This window comes from Alexandromys fortis, unplaced genomic scaffold (assembly GCF_014885135.2).
Source record: "Alexandromys fortis isolate MF-2015 unplaced genomic scaffold, M_Fortis_MF-2015_v1.1 scaffold_17, whole genome shotgun sequence".
Taxonomy (NCBI): Eukaryota; Metazoa; Chordata; class Mammalia; order Rodentia; family Cricetidae; genus Alexandromys; species Alexandromys fortis.
This window is the reverse complement of record NW_026067896.1, coordinates 8,003,922-8,013,108: the sequence shown is the minus strand read 5'-3', so window position 1 is coordinate 8,013,108 and position 9,187 is coordinate 8,003,922. Positions and strand designations below refer to the sequence as shown.

General features: G+C 43.6%; 1 protein-coding gene across 1 annotated transcript; it reads left to right on the top strand.

Moving 5' to 3' along the window:
• The first annotated feature begins 5,105 nt into the window (after nucleotides 1-5,105).
• Nucleotides 5,106-8,944, top strand: Tmem74 (transmembrane protein 74). Its single transcript, XM_050163102.1, has 2 exons — nucleotides 5,106-5,201; nucleotides 7,207-8,944. Exon 2 carries the CDS (start codon nucleotides 7,584-7,586, stop codon nucleotides 8,499-8,501), a length of 918 nt encoding a protein of 305 aa, XP_050019059.1. The 5' UTR covers nucleotides 5,106-5,201; nucleotides 7,207-7,583; the 3' UTR covers nucleotides 8,502-8,944.
• The last annotated feature ends 243 nt before the right edge of the window (nucleotides 8,945-9,187 follow it).

Below are 9,187 nucleotides of genomic sequence, written 5' to 3'. Positions count from 1 at the left end.
ATATGTGGTTTTGTTTGCTTTGTAGCTTACAACAGTCTCACGTTGTTCTCTGTTTTGACATTTAATCTGGTGGACGAGTATGTCATCTCTTTGTGGCTTTAAACATCAGTATATTTCTTAGTAGTGATGTTGTTCCCTCTCCAGATGTGTCTTGAGCAGTTTGATACCAACCTGCACATGATTTAACTTGAGGTGTAAATCTTTTGTATAGCCAAACAAATCTTCTCCTATTACCTTTTATGGAGATGTACAATTCCTCACCCTCCATCCTTACTTCTACCAGACAGCATTATTCACATCCATATCATTCATGGATTGATATGTATATTAATACATATGGATTATACATTCTTATAGATGTATGAATTTGTATAATCGTCAACCTTTGGATGTTGGTTCCCCTCAGGGTTAATTTTTTTTTAATTTGAAAATTGTTAAAACTGTTTGGAAATGATGCTTTCACTTTGATGGATGGCATCTAACTCTCTTCTGCTGGGAAAGCTGTTTCCTAGAACTCTGAACTCACTTTGGGTAAATTTTAGGGGAATTCATGGAGGCTGGAACATTTCCTATGACAGCCTGAATGACTTCTGGTTCACACTTCTAGAAAGAAGCATTTCAGGGTTCAAAGCAATGTTGAGGGTATAAAGAAGATTTATTATAACTCCATTCCTTGGTGAGGTCAAGACGCCATCTGACCCCTCACCTTATCCCCTTAGTCTCCCACTATCTCCTCTGGGCTCATCTAACCATTCATAGAAAAAGAAACTCTAGGGGCTTGCTCTGCCCTTTTGACCTTTGCCCTCTACATTTTAGCCTAATAATATAACTCGAGTAATTTTGTAAGTATTCAAGAAGGGACACTCTATAGTTTTATCCAGATTTCCAATTTATACTCAATAGAAAGTGGGTATAAATTACTTAAATTTCTGATACTCAAACGTTTCTCACAGTTACAGTTTCAATCCAATGTTTAAAAGGTTTTGAATTACTGATTAAAAATTGGGAGACCTGGCTTCTTTTATTAATATCTAAATTAACTCAAGAGAAGAAGAGGAGGAGGAGGAAAGGAGAAGGAAGAAGAAGGGAGGAGCAAGAAAAAGAGGAGGAGGTGAGGAGGAAAAGGAGAAGGAGAAGAACAGGATGATGACTTTGAGTAGCTGGGGACAACTCCCTCTGCTGAGAAAATTACTGACTTTAGGTGCTCAGCCACGGGTCTTATTTTACAAACATGTGCAGCTACTGTAAGCATATTTATTAATTTCAAATTTTAATATTTTTTAATTCAAAGAAGTTTCCTAATAAATGACATCTTACTTGCTTTAAATTTTGGACTTTAGCGGGGCGGTGGTGGCGCATGCCTTTAATCCCAGCACTCGGGAGGCAGAGGCAGGTGGAGCTCTGTGAGTTCGAGGCCAGCCTGGTCTAGAAAAGCTAGTTCCAGGATAGGAACCAAAAAAGCTACGGAGAAATCCTGTCTCAAAAATCAAAAAAAAAAATTGGACTTTATCAGTCATACTCTTAGACTATCTCCAAACTTTAGCCAAACTATTCCGAAATCATCTTTCTTATTTTTCCACTGCTCAGCATCTCGTGAAAGCACTAAGTCCTCTGAGGAAGTTTATTTGCAATTAGTCCTTATCATTTTGTCTGAGGAGGGAAAATTTGATGGGATCCTTTGTAATTACTCCAAGAGGCTAGTTAATAAAAGCCCCAATACGACTCTTAACTTAAACAGTCAATTTACTCAGAATCTGTTTTAATTGCTAGTTAATCTAGTATAATAATGATTGTTCCTCCAACATCAGAGTAAATTGAGACACATTAGAATTTATGTAAAATAGAAATCATCATGTTGATTCCTAATGCCCTCTCTTTACTAAGGGCAATGGCTTTGTGTGCAGATACTCGGGTTCTTCTTGCTGTTGGATGCATGCTGCTGTGCATGTCCATAGACTACAATAGAAAACGCTGGTTTTCAAGGAAGTCATGTTTCATTTTGGAAGGAGGAACACGTGGAAAGCACTGTAAAACACACATGAAGTCCTTCTGCATATGTCCGAATGCCAGTTTAAAGGGAAGTGAATTAGCACTAGAGTGCCAATAAAATGTTTAGGATGTTGACCACTGACTCTTGACAATAATTTCCAGGGTGAGGCTTTTGGGGATGCTTTAGAAATGGCAAAGCACGGAGGCTGGGTGGGGAATGTTTTTCTAGCCAGTGGATTTTTGCAAAGCTTGTCTTTCAGGAACTCAGTCAATTCTCCTTTATTATTTTTCTCTGCAAAATTCTGAAAGAAACACTGCCGTATATTGAAATAGAATTAGCTTAATTTTTGCTTGTATTTATGTATTTTATTTTATGTAGATCGGCATTTTGCCTTGCACCTGGGGAGGTCAGAATAGGGAGTCAGATTCCCTGGGCCTGGTGTTATGGATGCTTGTGGGTTGCCATGTGGGTTCTGTGAATTGAACCCAGGTTCTCCGCAGGAACAACAAGTGTACTTAATCACTGAGCCATCTCTCTCCAGTCCCCAAATTGGGTTGTCACTGCTAAGAATGTGTGGAATCTAATGCTTTGTTTTATTTTATGTGCATGTGATGATACTGGAGAACGAGAGAATAACTGATAATCATCTCACGTCTCAATTGAGTTTTGTCATTTTACTTCACTGAATGAAAGAGGAAGACTGAGCTTGTTTTACCACGTAAGACTGCCAGCATGTCAATAGTGACCTTGGGTGTTTACAGTTGCCATTCAAGTGCCCATGCCACAGGTCAAACAATATTTACTCATTACCTAGCCATCCGAGAACTGTCACAAGATAGTGGAGAATTAATATTTAGGATTGCAATGTTGAAAAAAAATTACAAGATATGAATTCCTCTGGAGATGGTCTAGATGGGAAACACCTCATGCGAGACAGGTACATTAGAATTAGTTCATCGGGGGACCTTGGCGGTTGCATAATCCAATTAAACAAATCCCTCCCTTAACACTACTAGAAATCGTCTCTGCTTTGTTTATGAAGCCTTTTTAGTAGTATAGAATTCACTTTTCTGAGACATTCCATGCCAGACTTTTAGAATGTCTTTGCTTGTATCAAATGCCAATCAGCTGCCTAATTAAATCAGATGGAACTTTCCATTCTGGGGGCCCCCGACATCTGAGGTACACCAGTGTCCTATCCCTGAGACCACAAAGTGTTCCTGTAGGTTCCCAAAGACACCCCAGCCAAGGGGTGACTGGCAAGAGAAGCCTTCTATGTGTATTACCTCTGACATGTGATTTCCATAAAAGAAAAAAATGGCGGCAAACACTGCTTTCCTTACAAAGTTAGTATAAACATCTACAGTGGTAACATATTAGCCCTAGTAGATACTATTGTTGCCATCGGTTCTACTTTCGCCCTTTAAAACCAGGACGTAAAATACGTTTGATTTTATGAATTTTAACTTACGGAAAGCTAGTTTTTATATTGCCCCCATCTCTTCGTTTGATGAAATACGAGTTCCTTCTGCACCTCTTTTTTTAAACACTAGCTCAATTTTTTTTTAACAACTTAGTTGTTCCCTTGTGGACATCTACAGTTTGTTTGGGTTCCTTTTCCAATAAATAATCCTGACAGGTTCCCTCATCAGTAAGGTTGGCAAGTATGTCTTTGAGGAGTGAGTTGAATAAAGGAACAGAGAAAAATATATTCCTGTTGGAAAACTGAATAGTGAGTCAAGGAAGTCATGGCACACACACATTCAGAACTAATAGCATAGTGAGGTGCGTTAAAATTGTGGGACAAGCCCATCTCAAAGAGGCTCAATTTTAAAGTCTGTGGAACCGTGCGATTGGCTTTTGTCACATGTTTGTTAAGTAAAACAAATGGTATTATCATTTGCTGTGTCACCTGAGGATGCTGACCTGTTTCTCAAGCGACTGCAGCATTTATGTGAACCTCTTGCAAGCAGAAAATGCCATAGATACTGTCACCCTTTGCTCCTTAGACGGAATCATCCGATGATCTTAAATCACTCCAAGGGAGGTGCTGGACTGCTGGAGACGGTCCACAAAACATTCATTTCCTAGATGTGTGGCTGTAAGCTGCTAAAGACTGTTCTGGTTTTAAAAGAGGGGAGGGAACAGTGCTAACTAAAGAAGTTAGCTGGTCCTATCTCAAGAGCCACAATCTCAGTAGTTACAATTGTGAATTTTCCTTGCCAAACCTGACCCATTCTCTTATGCTTTGCCCACTCCCAATCAGGTAGTAGAACATAATACTCAGAATTGACTAAATACCGATGGCGTGGATGGGACTGCTATTTTATAATCCAGATATTCTGTAAAGCTGAGGACTTTCACAGTACCCTCTAAAATTGGATGCCTTAAATGAGTCAAATAAAAAGTGTGGGAAAGGGCTTGGCAATAAAGAATACTGCTTTTGTTCTTTGATTTTCTATTTTAGTATACCTTCAGCGGATACAAGATAATAGAAATTGCAGGGGTTAAACTGGAGAACAGGACACCGTTCCTCTCGGTGTTCACATTTTTGCATATTTTACGGGAAAGGCGATGACTTTGGAAACACACTCCTGAACACTATTTCAAAAGCTACAATTTCTTGAGTTTGTAATTTTGGTTGTGGTGGGCGGGGGAGAGCCCCGAATTCCTGTTGGTCTTCTTCCTCGTTTTAGAAAGAAGACTGATAAAATTTACTTTGAAAATGTGTTTTGACTATTAAATATGACAAAGTATGCAAATTGCTTGACGCACAGTTGGAATTAAATGTAGCGCTTGTTTCCCCTGTCTCTGGAATCCTGTGGCTGCTCTTGAGACTGGGAGGATGCGGGGGATGGGGAGGGAAGGGAGACACACTCATCTTAGGCCAGCGATTGAAGCTCCAGACAGGTAAATGCCTGGATGCAGGTAACTGTTTTCCAGAACGGCAAAATTCTGGAGGTGTGGGACAAAGTGAATTGAGGGTGCAAGGACCGCTCCTGAACTACAACTCCCGGGATGCTCAGCAAAAGGGAGCACCCCGCCCCGCCCTGCCCCGCCCAGCCCGACTAGGCGGACGCCGCCCACCCAGCGGAACCCAGCAGGGAACACTGGCTACAAGTGCTGCGGCTGGGGAATAGCGGACTTTTTCAGGGAGCCACGCGGACGCGAGTGCTCCCGCTCCAGCGTCTTTGGGTAGCCGGAGCAGAAGGTAAGTGGTAAAGAGTGGGATGGGGAGGTGGAGAGGAAGTAAGCAGAGTGGGGAGAGAGAGCTGAAGCCTAGAGCTATAAGGAGCCGCCGGTGCATGCACCCCCATTCCCCGCCCTAGGTGCCCGCAGGACCTCAGCGGATTCAGCCAGACTGCAGGTGCCTTGATGGGCCAAGAGTTCGCCAGGAGAACTGATTGATCCCACAGCCTGTTGGGGTCTCCCCTGTAGGGTGCTAGCAGCGGGTCCTGTAAACCCAGCGCTCTCAGCCTGCATCCCGCATCCCACACCCCTAGGTGGTCTCCTGCAGACTATCTTTCTTGTCTCTGTCAGTCTTGTCCATATTTTACTGCCTTTATTTGAGAAGCAGCGGATAGGGGAAACGCTGCCTCCTGCTTTGGAGGTGCATTCTCATTAACTGGGCTTTTAAACAGATCGGGGAGGGGGTAAGAGGGGAAGGGAAGAAGAGACCTTTAGCTGGTCCCGTAGGATTATCCATCGTCCACTGATGTTAGAAACCTGGGAATACAGATCTGCAAATCCACTATACGGTTAGTCAGTCTCTCTGAGAGAGAGAGAGAGAGAGAGAGAGAGAGAGAGAGAGAGAGAGAGAGAGAGAGAGAGAATATGAATGAATGTCTCCCTGCTTTGTTATAAATTGGAAGTCTAGTAAGGGACCCTGCCTATTTTATCTAAAAGAGTCTAATGTGATTAGTTAATTATGCCAAAGGTTAATCAGAGCGACTCACGCCTGAGGGATCCATCTGTGAGGGTTTCTTTTCGGGAATTGATGAAAGTGGTCCCCATCTCTCGCTTCCCTCATTGAAGCATCCTTCAGCAGGGTCTTGTCCACTTGCTGATAGAAAACCGACTCCGTTATGGTTTTCTTGCACTTAGCACTGCGGGTTTGTTTTGTTTTGGTTTTTGTTGTTGTTTCACTTTTTGTATGCTCCGTGCACAGGAGGGTAGGGACTTGAAGTACAGTAGAAAACATGTCGATTTTCTTTTCTGCTCTGTGAGTTGCCTGACTCCCTTTGGTGAGGCTTGCTTGTGTACCTCTGTTACAGGCTGCTGGTGTTGGGGATTTCGACTGGTAATCCTCCAGCCATGGGTTAAAGTTAATCACCACTCTGGATTGAAATAAGAACAAAGGGAATCCTTGACTAAGCCCACTATATTTATTGAGAATGGAGAGTGGGATTTTATTCCCCCAGGAAGCTAGCAGAGGCAAGAAAAGGTGGGCAGATGGCTTTCTGTTCCACAGAGCTCCATCCTATCTAGGCTCTCGGTGCAGTGGAGAAGAGGGAGTGCCATGGACACAGAGCCTCGGCTGTAGCTTTGGAAACTGTTTCTCCCTTCTTTGCCTCTATTCAATGCTATGTGTTTATCGTTTCTTTTTCTCCCCTCTCAACTTACTTGTACCTTGAGTATGTAAACACTTCTCGGGGAGGGGGGTGCACTTTCTTGTGCTTGTGTGTTAGTTAGCAAACTGCAGGGAGGAGATTTAACTCAGACCCACTGAGATTTTTGCAAGCGAGAGCAGTAGGCGCTCATGGGAAACAGGTAGTATGTGTGTGTGAAGTGGACTGGCTCGCTGAGTTTTTTTCAGAGACCACAGCGAAGTGTGTAAGCTGCCCCTGTGGAACGGGGAGCGGACTAAGCCGAGAAGTGCATATGGCTACATTAACACGGGCCCCAGGGCTGTGTGTAGAGGTCATTAGATACCTGCATAGGGGAATCACTAGTCCTGATGCCTCTTTGGTCACTGGCTCATTAAGTCATCCCTTCCATTCACTTCCTAGCTGCCAAGTCAAGATGCTGACTCAGCAGCACCCAGTTGATAGGAGCGTGCATTCATTAAAGCTAATCTGTATTAGAATCTGTTTCCGGACTGGAGTATAAACATGTAGTCTAATTGAATCGTTTAGAAGTCTGTGATTGCTGGAGGCCTCCAGAAATCCGGCAGTCTGCTAAAGAGGGCCCTGCCTTTCTTATTTGTATCTCTACAGGAAACTTGACATCTCCTCTGAGGGATTCTGTCACAGGAAAGTGTGAGTCCCTGGATAAATTTGGCTTGGTGACGGCAGTGTGCTCTCCCCAGGGATACTGCCACTTCCTCCTTGTTCCTTCTCCTGCTAACCCCGTGAAAAACCAGAAGATTTTTCCTTTCTATGCTATTCAGCCACCAGGTTCCTTGTCTCATTTGTCTCCCTCTCATGAGGAACTGAGGCTAAGGTGTCCTTAACCAGCCATGGCTGTAAAGGAAGCAGGGACCAGAGGAGCGGGCTTCTCTATAGTACGGGCTTAGATTCTGCTGGGTTCCTATCTGTGTTGCCACTGGCAGGATTTCTGGAAATTGCTGCTGCAGGAATTCTAACCAGCTCCCATGGAGCTCCTCTCTCTGACTAAGAGGAACAGCCCGGAGGACTTGTGCAATACTCTGGACTGGAGTTCAGGAGGGACTCTTGGTGACCAGGTAGAGGGGACAGCCATCAGAGGTGCTCTTCACTCACAGGAAAACTGTATATCCACACCAAGAGCAGCTGGAGTGGAAGTGTCTAGACTTAGCCCTTCTCTGGCATCCCCAACCTCCTTGCTCCAAGACAATGCTATTCAGCCAAGGTTTTTCCCACCAGGACCTCCTGACTCAGGGAACAACCAAGTGATGGCAGATCGTAAAGTCTGCGATTGTTGCAGCCAGGAATTAGAAACTTCTTTTACTTATGTGGATGAGAATGTCAACTTAGAGCAGAGAAGTCAGAGGTCCCCCTCAGCCAAAGGTGGCAATCACCCTGGCGATCTTGGCTGGGGAAACGCTAATGAATGGTCCCAGGAGGCTGCCATTTCTTTGATCTCCGAAGATGAAGATGACGCAAGTTCGGAAGCCACATCTTCAGGGAAGTCCGTAGACTATGGCTTTATCAGTGCCATCTTGTTCTTGGTCACCGGTATCTTGCTGGTGATCATTTCTTATATCGTCCCTCGGGAGGTGACAGTGGATCCCAACACGGTGGCTGCCAGGGAGATGGAGCGTCTAGAAAAGGAGAGTGCGAGGCTAGGTGCACACCTGGACCGCTGCGTGATCGCGGGACTCTGCCTGCTCACGCTCGGGGGAGTCGTCCTCTCCTGCTTGCTCATGACGTCCATGTGGAAGGGGGAGCTCTATCGTCGGAACAGGTTTGCCTCTTCCAAAGAGTCCGCCAAGCTCTATGGTTCTTTCAACTTCAGGGTGAAAACCAGCGCTAATGAGAACACTCTGGAGCTGTCCTTGGTGGAGGAAGACAACCTTGCTGTCCAGAGTTAACCCTGAACTTAGTGAGAGACAAATGTGCATTCTGTGTGAAAAAAATAATAATAATAAGTCGACAGTGTCCTTGGTTTGTTTGGTGAGAAAAGTTTTCTTTGGTTGTTGTTGTTTTTTCCACCTCCCCCAAACCAGCCAGTGTTTTGTTTTTGTGAATCTTTTATTAAGAAAGGCTGTGTACAATGTCAAAGAAACCATGGCCATCTCTGTCTGACTCACCGCAAACCGAAAACTAATTCAGCTGGAATGACCATGAATTTCTACTTCTGCAGAGAAATACTTCCACTGACCTAATATACAAGTGTTTTCTTTTACATAAACATGGACATTATTATTGGGTACTAGAAGGGCTCCTGCACAGTGGGATCACATGGCAATCTTTTCTGTGAGACACAAGCACTACTTAAACAGGAAGGCTTACATTTAATTCCCAAGGTGCTTTTCTATTCATTTTGCTAAATTTTTATTCCTGTAAACACAAAGTGTAGACTTTGGGAGTGTGAGTGTTTTGAAACTTGAGGATAATGATTCATTTTTAAAAGCTATAAAATGCTATATTTTAAATTATTACTATATTTAGAAATGTCAACCTATGTCATTAATATGCACCTTCTCATAAAGGAAATTGTATAAATCATCTTCAGACATACTGGAGGTTAATTGTTAGCATAAGGTGTTTTCCTTAA